Raw genomic sequence first — 10,053 nt, 5'->3', positions numbered from 1 at the left:
CACACCTCATCACACGTGTAGCACCACACCTCATCACACGTGTTGTAGCATCACACCTCATCACACGTGTAGCATCACACCTCATCACACGTGTAGCACCACACCTCATCACACGTGTAGCACCAAACCTCATCACACGTGTAGCATCACACCTCATCACACGTGAAGGTGATGTCCAGAGACTGTGGTGCCTTCGCCTCGGAGCTGTCGAAGTCAAGGCACCGTGTGAGGTCTGTGGTGTGGTGGCCGAGTGTGATGACCTTGCGTAGCTTGGTTGTGGTGCTGGTGGTGGACTGTAGCAGCTGCAGCGCTAGAGTGCGTGGTTGGTGAACTGTGGTAGCAACCACAGGGAAGTTCAGCGGCAGCGTCAGGTTGTTGTCGTCCAAACGTAACCAAGGCGTTTGTGTTACAGCTTTGTTGTTCACGAATATCTACGGAGAGAACAATGACATGTGCTTTATACAAAACTATATTGTGCGTCCTGTATAGAGAGTTATATATGTTTCACCACAGTGAAAATCCTATCGGAATTTCCTAATAAAGTCCTAAAACGTGACTATAATAATAGTAAACACTGTGTCTCGCTGCCGACATCTCAACTCTAGATCTTGACTCGTTCTGGTGGCAAGTGCACCGCGGCAGTGAATCATTAGCATCGGCACGAACAAATAAAAAAATTGTAAAATTTAACAGTAATACGAACGAGAAAAGAAGAAATGGAACGTGAACAGCGACGGAAACGAGACGTCGCTTACACGAGACGTCGGCCACCCACCAGAGACATAGAAGGGAAATGTAAGGAATCTTGCCTACGTAACAACTTAACCCGTACTAACTGAGTACGTACTTAACCCGTACTAACTAATCAGTACTAACAGAGTTAGTACTGACCTTTGTTACCTTGTGCAATACCAAGTGCTTTGTCGTGGTTATCAAACTTAATTCGAGAATGCCATTTTAATTGAAGAAGCATAATAAACTATTGTAATTGGTTCAAATACTATTTCAAGGAAAGTGAAATGTATACAGTGTTATAAGTGTAATTTTTTCCTTTGCCATTGAAACGGTCACGGACTCATGGGCCATTGAACCTGTACGTCTCATATTTTGACTAGCGCGTATAAGCGAAAATAGATGCTCGATTGTATCTTGTCCAAGAGTAGTGATATGTAAACTTTAAAAGTTAGCATTTTATTCAACGTAGAACTAGTGTAAAGCTCAGGCGCAGTGACAATCCAACCCCACAACTTCAACCCATTACTTAACCCCCAAAATTTACCCCATAACCTAACACCTCAACTGAGACTCTCGTTGAGACACCTCAAGCTCTTTATTTCGGCTCTCATTAGCAACGATCGTACCAAATCAGAATTTAGATCCGCATTGGCTTCTGATTACTCGAATCAGAAGCTGCCACGTCTCTAAATTTTGTTAGGGTATGAACGTAGGACCCATTACGACTTCAGACGAGAAAAGACATGCGTCGGAATATATTAAGAAATCTTTATATTTAAAAATATTTGGAAAAAATATAACATTGCCCTAAACACGAATGGAAATGACTTGCCGGGACATGCGGGCTAGAACGGTGAGTCACATTTCTGAGAACGCTACATGGAAACAAAAACTGCTACACTGAAAATTTTATATTAGCACAGGTTCTTCAGGGAAATTCGATGATTTCGTAAGGTTACCATTGCGATGTTTAGAATTAATTCTGCCGCTGCTTTAAATTTTTTTTTTTTTTTTTTTTAAGACGCAGACAAACCTTGACGGCAACTTCAGTGCGTGCAACCGCCTGTCGCCTGCGCCTCTCCTGCACGGAACAGAGCTTGGCAGGCGACACCTCAGCTGTGGTCGTCAGCAGCAGCTGCAGCTCAGGCTCGCCTGGAGGCCGCAGACTCGCTTCAAACGTCGCCTGCACTTCCTCCGTGATCTTAAATAACCACAGATAAATGAAAACAAAGCTTATAAATAATACACATAGAAAACAATGATAATAAAAAAATGCAGCTTATAAGAAAACGAGCATGAGAAGCATAGAATAAAGGCGGATAAAGTAAAAAAAAAACATTCAAATGCTGAACAAATTTAGTCTTATGAATGCTACATAACTAGATAAAGATAGATGTAACCATGACAAAAATAAGAGAAATAATCAAGAAAAAAATAGAGGGATGTGATACGTAACTAGATAATACATAGATGTAAGCATGGCAAAAGTAAAAGAAATAATAAAAAAAAAATAGGGATGTGCAATGCAGACAACCCACGAGGTTTTTCGCACGGGGGGGCTGGGGGTGTGGGGGGCGCGGGGGCACAGGCGACGCGACTTCGCGCTCGTCTGCGGCGACCAGAGACGCCTCCTCGCCTGCCACCTGCAGGCGACGCCGCGCCGCCTTCTGCAGTACAAAATTTTGATGATATTGTGGATAGTGAAGCTGATGGTGTGATGACATTATGAATTGATATTATGCGATAAGGTATTATTCAAGGAACAAATAACAGAACATTTTAAATTGATATTATGCGATACGAAATTTTGAAGATATTATGGATAGTGTGACCGATGGTGTGATGATATTATTATAAATATTGATGATATTGAGAATAGTGTGACTGATCGTCTTGTCTCCCAAGCATTATATCATTTGGTAAGAGTTACATCATTTGGTATGAGTTTGGTAAACGTGTGGTGTTTTTTGGTACCACAATAAATATGTGATAGTTGTGGTATTGATGAGAACCTATATAAAGTGCTGCGTATTAGTATTTGTTTATAGCGAAGTAAACCAATTCCTATATAACTTCTGAAGAAGTGTAATAACAAGTATTGAGTTGACAAACAACCTTGAAGGTCCAAAAGATATATGCCCATTAACTGCACGCACACACATGTAAATTAAAAAATTAGATCAGTACTGACAGTAGTCAGTGACCGCGAGCGCATTTTCTCGTCTGTCCGTCCGTCCGTGAAGTCACGGACGGACGGACATGACGAGCACAATAGCGCCTTTTTCCTATAAATGAGAAAATGCGCTAACAACTTGAAAGAACTTAAACACCGCCAGACAACTAACAAATGACGACACTAAATAACATATTCAAACAAGGTTTATGCATCACCTTAGCTTTGCGCAGCTGCCTCCACGTGTTTATCTGCTGCTGGTACACGTGCATCTGTTGGTCGTATCGCTGCTGCTCCTCCTGTACACGGTCTGCTACTTCCTGCGCCTGTGCTTCTGTCCACCAGCGAGCTTCAGCTTCAGCGTCGGCGCTCTGAAAACAAAACATGATTGATGTTGACAAGACAAAGCTTCAGCGTCGGCGCTCTGAAAACAAAACATGATTGATGTTGACAAGACAAAGCTTCAGCGTCGGCGCTCTGTACAAGATGAATCAATAATATATAATGTAATACAAGATCAATCAATAATATATAATATAATAAAAGATCAATCAATAATGCATGTGCATATAATGTTTCAATATAGATAAAACAAACTCATGATTCGCTCAATTTGAAATCAACGTAAAGTCGGTGGTGAGACCTTAAGCTTGTGCAGGAGCAGGTCGGTGCAGGCGCTGGCGATGCGTTCGTTGTAGAGACGGACGGCGCTGACGAGGGCGCTGGCGACGAGGTGCTCGGGCGCCAGCAGAGGGTGGTGGTCGAACCTGAGCTCCTGTAGCGCCACGTGCACCGCACACGCCGGCGTCAGCGACAGCGACGCGTCTGACTCCGCTGCCTGACATCATCCAATTACACGTTTATACGTCAAGTGCAGCTAAAAATAAATATTTAAACATGAGACTACAAAGTTTTTATTTTTATTGCTTGAGTTTCAATGACTCCGCTGCCTGACACCATCCAATTACGCGATCATGCGTCAAGTGAAGCTAAAAATAAATATTTAAACACGAGACCTACTCAGTTTTTTGTTTGTTTATGTTTCAGGTACATCAATAATACAGGAGACAAAATTTCATTCAAGATCGAAATTTCTACCGACAACATCGAACTCATAGTGCCATTAATAGGTTGCAAGTCACGCCGTCTCCAGCTTATCAATTTTCTAAGTTTCAATTACATCAATAAAATAGGTGACATAATTTCATTCAAGATTTCTGCCGACAACATCGATCTCATAGTGTTACTAACAGACCGTAAGGCACGTCGTCTCCAGCTTACCTCGACGAAGCGAACAAGAGGCTTCTGAAGGGGGCTTGACGTGGGGGACAGAGCGCGGTGCTGCCTGTACAGAACTTCCTCCGTTGGCAGGCTTGTTAGCAACGGAAACCCTTCACCCTGCCCGTCAAGCCTCCAGCCCCTGCACCAGTAAGTAATAAATATGTATGCAAATAACGTTAAAACGACGTTCAATTAATGCTTATTCAACGAAAAAAGGTTTAATTCAAAGTTGATTCAACGTCAGATGTTTGGTAGGAATCAATTCTGTAGAAGTGGACTTGCTTGATGACGAAGGAGTTTTCTTGTAAAGATGTGTTTGTGAACAATTTTTGGTCGTCAAAAACATCGCACAAGACGCTATACTAAGTAATTTGTTCACAGCTGTAATGACGGCCTTCTGGTGTACTTGAATGAAGGATGAGTTTTGATAACTTGAAAAATAATACAGCAATATTAAGCTACAATTTTCACGCCTGTAGAGGTGGAAAAATTAAGGCACACAAGACGAAATTTCATATATTTTTAAAAGGATTAATAAATTATTAAATCATTAAATAAAATACGGCAGTCTAGTAGAATAACGTGAAACTCTAAGAAGAAAAATCCTTGGCAGGTGCACAACATCAATCGAACACAATAACTTAATGAAACCAAGCAACTATGTACCGTCAAACGGGGTAAAAAGGGACGGTTTTGAACGTTTTTCTTAACAACTTTTTACCATGAAACATTTCATAAACAAGTTTGGGCTCATTTTAAAGGTCTTTGCAAGGGCTATTGTATGGCATTTCCAAAAAATTCTATATGCTATTTGTAAGGTGCTAAACGCAATATAAAAGGCTCCTGAATTAATCTGGAAATGGGGGTACGTATCACACTAACCAGCGAACACAATATAAAGAATTTAATGAAGTTTACCAAACACTCACATATTTCCATGGTGCCGTAGCCTGCTGATCATCTTCCTGAGGTTACGACGAAGGAGAGGCGGCCGGGGGAGGTCCTCGGGGGTGCCCACTGTCTCCTCCCGAAGGGCGCCTCGTTCTATTTCCTCGTCAGGAGATGTTCCTGGAGTAATGACGTGATGGCATGCAAAACTAAACTAAATCTATAACTATGGATTATTATTGATTAATTTGTGATCATTGTAACATGTTATAGTTGGCATCCAACGAAAGGAGTGCATGCATTAGTTGAACTAACTAATAAAACTTTCACAACCTTCATGTCTCTACAGCAGCCCTCACATCTCTTCTGCAGCCCTCACATCTCTCTACTGCAGCCCTCACATCTCTACTGCAGCCCTCACATCTCTACTGCAGCCCTCACATCTCTCTACTGCAGCCCTCACATCTCTACTGCAGCCCTCACATCTCTCTACTGCAGCCCTCACATCTCTACTGCAAAGAACAGTGTCTCAGCATCAATAAGTGTTTTTACAGTGAGTACAGAACAGCCTCTCACTTTGTTTAAGGCTGGCGGGGGTAAAGCACACCAGCTCCTGCGTTGCATCACGGACGTGTTTGGAGGTGTACACGGGAGGCACAAACCGCACTGCTCTTATGCCATCAGCACGTGGCAGCAGCTGGTCTGTGTCCGGGGAGCTTCTCTTGCTCTCAGGATGAGACCCTGTCATGTTGGACAAGACAGGTAGAACCAGGAAGACATTTCTCACACAAATGGATCACAAACAGGCAAATGAAACACCAACAGCTTATTAAAAGTAATCTTAAGCATTAAAATTTTTAGTTTCTTTGCCCACCCTCCTGGCATGTGTGAATGCAGGCACCAACGCGAAATCAAATAGCAACTTAGATCACAAATTGTTCTCTGAAAAAGAACCTGCTGATTTGGTGAAGCAACAAGAGGAGAAAATTTACCAATAAAATACTTCTTTGTAACAAAGTGATCCTTTGGTATGGTAACTCACGAGATTCAGATTGTTTACGGCAACTTTCCTCAGCTTCTTGTTGTTTCTCAGTGAACTGTTTGTCAGCATCCAATACTGATGAGGACACTAAAAAATTGTTAGCTATCTTCATTTTATCTAACTCAACCATCTGCATCATGGGCAATATGAGTTAACATAGACTGAACTCTCATTGCATCAAATAAATATATAAATAGAAGAAAAAGAATGAAATCAAATGCATGAACTCATGAGGAATGAATCGGAAGAAACCAATTAGAAGTAGAAGATATGGATAATTGAAAAAGAAACATGAATCTATTGGCTAGGAATCAGAGGCATGAAAACATGTGCTTAGAATCAATGGTTAAGAAGAAGAGGCATGACAAAATATGCTTGGAATAAGGGACATGAAAACCAGTAGTATATATTTACTTGTAATCAGGGGCTTGAAATAAGAGGTATAAAACCATGCATAACACATAGCTTGCAGGAATCAGAGGCTAGGAATAAGAGGCAAGGAATGAATGGCATGTAGAAAGAAATTAGGGTAAATAAATTGGCATGAAATTAAGGTAATAGAAGGAAGGGATTGAATCACAGAAATTTTAGAAAAGATTCTGTCATATGTCATAAAAGCATTTGAAAAAAATTAGGCAGAGAACAAAAATAGAGTGATCAAGGACCATATTTTTCTTTTAATAACATCATCAATATTATTATTGAGGCTCTTTTGTTGATGCAGTAAATTATTACATTCAAGAAACTCACTTGTCAAGCCAGAAAAAGAGTCCTCCTTAAATCCAACTTTAGGATGGAGGGGATCATCAGGCCATCCTCGGCAAAAGAAGTCATAGCTCGCGGTCTGAGGTTCAGTTGACTTGCAGCAGGAATACCACTAGTAAGGAAGTTAGAACTTATAAATTATAGAATCAACATATTTTAGTAGTGTTACTTCTCCATGTAGCATCACATCAAATGATAAACATGGAGCAAAAAAAGAACATAGAAACAATTATTTATTTTTTAACACATTAATTATTACTATTAGGCATTAAAATATTACAAAAAATATTATCATAAAATATTAAAATATTTATGTATTTTTTAACACATTAGAAGTAGATGGTAAAATTTTTGGTACAAAAATGCAAAATTATTATGCAAGGGCATCCTTGTGCATGCAACATCTGTGAAAATTTAGGTACAAGTCAACCAGGTAATTTTAAAATAACTCATCTTGACTTAGACCAAAGATACATAAAAGTTTTTCATTGATGTAACTTCTAAAAAATATGAAAAATAGTGAGAGAATTTAGCAGGAAATGATATAGCACAAAGTTGAAAAAAAGCATAAATTTATTTACCATGTTCAACTGCAATACCTACTCACCTCTTCTAGGGATAATTCCTCATCCTTTTTTATCATAGAGGAATGCTCTGAAGCTGCGACCTGCAGTTAAGAAATGGATCACAATGACAGATATGAAAGAATCAGTGCGGGAAATACAAAGTATTTATATTTTCAAAGCCCATTCAATGAAATATCAATACAATAGAAAAAATCAACAAGATCATCAATAAAATACAAATATATCTCAAAAACAGTAGAACTTCCATATTTATGATTGCTAAGGATGACAAATACATTTAAGAATCATTGTAGAAACAAATTGTTGATAAAAAACATTTGAAACTATTTTCTTAAAACTTACAAGATCAAACCGCGAAACTGGGCCTGTACCCAAACGCTCTTCCAGTCTCCCCATCATAAATCTTATACTAGCATCACTGCAACAATATTCATTTAGTCTCTAGAGATCTCCAAATTTAATTTGGACTTGTCATTCATTTAGGGAAGCAGGCATCTGAAAAAATATAAATTACAACTCAAGACACAGGCAAGGTAATAACAATAATAATAATGTTGATATGCAAAACATAAATACAAATTTACAAGGATGGCTAAGGAAAATACCTAATCTCCTTAAAAAAATCTAAGGTTTAATTTTAAATATCAAATAAATTTCTGGTCATAGCCTTGGTTAAAGCCTTCTCTGTGCCTTATTAGAATCCATGTGATTAAAATATCTCTTAAATGAAGATTAAAATAAAGTTTGACTAGCCTCATTGTCTGCTATGTAACTTCACCCTCTTCAAAAACTTTTCAAGTTTGTTGGCTGTCTTCCATGACATTGACAGCTCATGATTGCTAATTAAACTTTTCATCCCATCCAGTTTTGCTATTGATTTGAGTGTGAACACATGAGTTAATCTTTGCTGTCCTATAGCCCATAGTTTTTTTTTTTTTTTGTTCTATAGAGTAAGAGATTATATGGTAGCAAAGTCTGAGCTGCTGTCTGCTGCTCACCATCATGACCAAGGATGCAAGCATGGGTGACATATACCATAGCATTCTTTAGTGCTTCAAGTCAGGGTTGGCAATGATTAAATCAAAATGATTAAATCATGTGATTAAATCACTTGATTTTTTATAAAAAAATTATGATTTTTTTTATTTTTTTTATTTATTTGATTTTTTTGATTTTTTCATATATTTAAAAATATTGAGTGGCAGTCTTTAATTTATATTGAGGCATTGTTATTCATGTTTTAGTATAAATGTACTATGAATGATAAATTGGTATATAAACTTGTTGCCTTTAGTGTGTATTAGGTTCCAATAAATGGAATGTTTTTAGTACAGAGGCATCAAGTGTGCAATACATTGTACGTAGCTAGCAGCTTAGCTAATTCTTATAAGGCATTGATTACAATATACAATTTAAATGTGTTAGCTAGCTTATACAGGGTGGGGCAGAACTGATTGAACAGTTTTGAGGCAAAATAAAAGAGTAATGGAGGCACATAAAGAAGAAAGTTTATTTTCCTCATGATTAGCATAACATACCATTTAAAATACTCATGTTTTGAAAACAATATCAGGAAGATGGGGTTTGTTAGCTGCATCACACTTTTGGAGTTGTTCTCGGAAGTTTCCTACAGCACGTCCACACATATGGCAAGGTATGGCCATAACCTCTGCTGCAATAATCTGTCCCCTTAGCTGTGGTAGGGTGTGAGGGCAACTTCTGAACACCCTTTCTTTTAGATGTCCTCAAAGAAAGAAATCGCAAATGCTCAAATCATGTGACCTTGCAGGCCACTGTAAATCACCCCTCAGAGTTTGGGAACATGTGTTTCAAGACATTGAGTGACATTCGAGCTGTGTGAGCTGTAGCCCCATCCTGCTGGAACCACACGTCTCTCAATGCTTCATTTTCAACAATGTTTTCCATCATGGGCTGCAAGAAATTTTGCAACATTGCAGCATAGCAATCGGAATTCACTGTTATGGTTACTCCCTCCTCTGAGAACGACTCCAACAGTGTGTTGCAGCTAACAGCCCCCATCTTCCAGATACTGTTTTCAAAACATATGTATTCTAAATGGTATGTTATGCTAACCTCTAGGAAAATAAACTTCCTTCTTTATGTACCTCCATTACTCTTCTATTTTACCTCAAAACTGCTCAATCGGCTCTGCTCCACCCGGTATATTGAGAGGTTGAGATTGTATTGACCTTTTAGGCAATTAGAAAGATTTTCCACCCTAATACGAGTATTCTAATTAAAATATTTAATTTCAATTTTTAAATATGTGAATTTAAAATTAGAAATAAAACAATTACAATTATAAGACAATATATAAAATAATTAAATGCAGTGAATGGATATAAAATATTTGAATTGTGCACATGTTTATTTCAAACAGTGTTAGCTTTTCTCATGACTTCAGTCTCGTTTCAAGTCATATGAGGTTTGTTTGGTTATTGTTCAGTTTATGTTTAGTATTGGTTTATTGGTCTGAATTAAATGGGAACAGTGCAGTCAGTCACTCAGTCACTACTAGTCAGTGTGTATAGAGGGTAGAGTCTGGTAGATTTATAGGACAT

General features: G+C 38.5%; 1 protein-coding gene across 1 annotated transcript; it reads right to left on the bottom strand.

The window, feature by feature from the left end:
- Positions 1-152: 152 nt before the first annotated feature.
- Positions 153-7,968, bottom strand: LOC108680293 (the record flags this gene model as incomplete). The annotated part of the gene is given in 12 exon segments (XM_047880656.1): positions 153-431; positions 1,769-1,936; positions 2,274-2,402; positions 3,127-3,279; positions 3,552-3,746; positions 4,190-4,328; positions 5,119-5,257; positions 5,654-5,818; positions 6,120-6,206; positions 6,870-6,996; positions 7,492-7,551; positions 7,814-7,968. Coding segments are annotated over 12 exon segments (1,698 nt in total), but the record flags the coding sequence as incomplete, so codon positions are not given.
- Positions 7,969-10,053: the final 2,085 nt, after the last annotated feature.

This window comes from Hyalella azteca, unplaced genomic scaffold (genome assembly GCF_000764305.2).
Source record: "Hyalella azteca isolate HAZT.00-mixed unplaced genomic scaffold, Hazt_2.0.2 contig5828, whole genome shotgun sequence".
Lineage (NCBI taxonomy): Eukaryota > Metazoa > Arthropoda > Malacostraca > Amphipoda > Hyalellidae > Hyalella > Hyalella azteca.
The sequence above is the reverse complement of the archived record's forward strand: the minus strand, read 5'-3'. Positions and strand labels throughout refer to the sequence as shown.